The 2,877-nt window shown below is 43.9% G+C and overlaps 1 protein-coding gene across 1 annotated transcript; it reads right to left on the bottom strand.

The window, feature by feature from the left end:
• Positions 1-216: 216 nt before the first annotated feature.
• LOC122063606 lies at positions 217-2,025 on the bottom strand. Its single transcript, XM_042627308.1, has one exon. The coding sequence runs from the start codon at positions 2,023-2,025 to the stop codon at positions 217-219; it is 1,809 nt and encodes a 602-aa protein (XP_042483242.1).
• Between the last annotated feature and the right edge of the window lie 852 nt (positions 2,026-2,877).

Here is a 2,877-nt window from a genome sequence, read left to right as displayed (position 1 = left end):
CCCTGGGGTTTCAGCGCCTCTTGGGCCCTGGATTGGCTTTATTTGGTTCGACTGGATTAACCCCTTCAATCCCCGAGATAGAACTTCTTCTGCAATGATAAACAACATCGGCGAAATCGGATCACCTTGTCTCAGGCCTCGTTCCACATTAAAAAAGCCTTGCGGACCTCCATTAACTAGAATTGAAATCTTAGAAGATATTAGAATTTGGTTGAGTCAGCCTGTCCATCGCTCAGAGAAACCAAATCTATGCATAACCTGAAAGATAAACTTCCAGTCAATTGTATCATAGGCTTTCCTGATATCGATTTTTATGCCAATACCCCCTCCTCTGGTGGATGAGAACATCAAGTTTGCAAGCTCTGAAGCAACAGTAATATTATCATGGATAATCTTTCCTTTTTGAAAAGCTCTTTGCTCATCAGATATTAATCTGGGAAGCAGAGGCTCCAGCCTCAATGCCATCACCTTTGTAATAATTTTGCAGAAGAAATTGCCCATGCATAGTGGCCGGAAGTTACCTAGGTTATCAGCCCCATCTACCTTTGGTATCAACACAAGGAAATTATTATTCACACCCTGCGGCATGTAGCTCGAGCTGAAAAAGAATCTGACTGCATTGCTCACTTCTTTTTCCACAATGTGCCAGCATCTTCTGAAAAAAGCCTCAGGGAAGCCGTCAGGACCAGGCGAGCTATCTGGATCAAGCTCCCACACAGCCCTTTTAATCTCAGCATCACCAGGAAGGGCATCCAAGTGGTACTGATCAGCTTGGTTCAAGATCAAGGGAATGTTATCCAGTAATTCCTCATGCTGAACCGTCGGGGTAACTTTGTGAAAATTCTCATAGAAATCAACTATGTAGTTCCCTATTTGGATGGGATCATCAAACATAGAGCCATCCTGCTTCTTAAGTGATCTAATCGTATTCTTATTCCTCCTCATTTTTGTAGAAAGGTGGAAGAATTTGGAATTTCTATCACGAAATTTCAGCCATCTAATCCTTGCTTTTTCAGCCCACATTTTTTCATGATTCTCCATGACCTTAATCAGTGTAGTCTTAGCCTCAGCCTCCAAGGAAAATAACTGATCATCCATACCTTGTATATCAATCTGCTCCTGAATCTGAGCGAAATCCCTCTTTGCCTCTTCCAGCGCCCTATCCAGGTGAGGAAAAACAGACCTTGCCCATTCTCTGATCACACCCTTAAGATTTTTAAGCTTATTGACAAGGACATAGATAGGTGCTCCCGAAATCCATTCCGACCAAGAATCTGCCACCACTCTATCAAAATCGTCATGATCCATCCAGAATCGGTGAAATCTAAATGGGCAATTCTGAGGCCTCTGACTATAATCAGACATAAGAAGCAATGGGGCATGATCAGAACCAACACGTTGAAGAACATATTGAGAACAATTCTGAAAACTGTCAAGCCATTCTTCATTACAGAAACTTCTGTCCAGAACCGAACAAACATTTCCACTGCATCGATTGTTTGTCCAAGTGAATTTTTTGCCAATCGAGGGAACCTGAGACATGGAGCAAGCATCTACCATGGCTCCAAACTCCGCTGCAGAGCCTAGACTAAAGTTTCCTGGGCCTCGCTTTTCATGAGAGTGAAGAGTGGCGTTGAAATCACCCATCATCGCCCACGGGGTAGGAACCAAAGGGGAATCAGCCGCCAAAAGCGTCCATAAAATTCTTCTCTCTACTCTGAAGCAACTGGCATGCACAAATGTCACCTGAATTTGATGAGCCCTCCAAGACATAGAGGCAGTTATATGTTGCTCTGAATTAGAGACAACCACGGGCATTCTCAGATTGCGCTTCCAAAGAATCCACAGGTTAGAGACTCTATCTGCTCTATGATTAAAGATAAAATCGCTATGAAATCCCAATTTATTAAAAAATAGATTCGGGAAATCACTCACAGAGATCATCGGCTCTGCAATACACAGAAGGTCTGGGTCCTTCTTAATTATAATGTCCCTCAAGGCACGTTTACCAAACGCCTTTCGCATCCCTCTGATATTCCAAAACAGGATCTTCATAAAATCACTTATGGAGCACAGTCTCACGGTCAGACCTTGTCGCCTGCCCTGTCACTACGATTGTCTTCCCTTTTCTACTTTCTTCCTCTGCCCGGCATATGGCATTATCCAGTTCCGCAATCTCTTGGTGTTGAATAATCATCTTGCCTCCTAAGTACTGAGATGACACCATGCTAGAGACCACATGAACCTCCTCGCCCCAGTTTTGAGTTCTCCCACTTTTGCCACCTCTGACTTGGGTTCTTCCTCCACGAGCAGCGATATACGACACTCTATTCTTGCGAGGACGTAATTTACGTTGTACCTTCTCACTCCCCGTATTTTCTGGCACACCTACCATGATCGGACCAGCAGCCTTATTCATATTTTCTTCCTCAGAAGCCTGCGTTTCCTTCTCAGAGGAAGAGAAATCGGATTCAGCTGGGTCTGATCCATATTCATATCCACCTTCACCAAGTGGATTATCCACCATAAACGGATCATGGGTATTTGTAGTAGGAACGTGAGATATTGGGAGGAATATCTCCAAATCACCTTGATTCCTATCCATACTACCATCCAAAATTGTAGTGGAATCTCCCATTGGAAGATCTCCATTATTTATGGTATTTTCCTTAAACAAAAGAGGCGGAATATATCCTTCCAAATTAGCCCTTCCCATATCACTGGAAACATCAAAATTTGCCGCCAGTGAGAGCCGCCCATCCTCTGTCCGGCCACCACCTCCTTGGACCAAAGTCACAGTTGCATCTCCCCTTAAGCCTTCATCGGAACTCTCCTTACCTTTCTTCTCCCTGCATTGGTTGATAGAATGACCCAGTT

The sequence above is a fragment of the Macadamia integrifolia genome, unplaced genomic scaffold, assembly GCF_013358625.1.
Source record: "Macadamia integrifolia cultivar HAES 741 unplaced genomic scaffold, SCU_Mint_v3 scaffold1380, whole genome shotgun sequence".
NCBI lineage: Eukaryota > Viridiplantae > Streptophyta > Magnoliopsida > Proteales > Proteaceae > Macadamia > Macadamia integrifolia.
The sequence above is the reverse complement of the archived record's forward strand: the minus strand, read 5'-3'. Positions and strand labels throughout refer to the sequence as shown.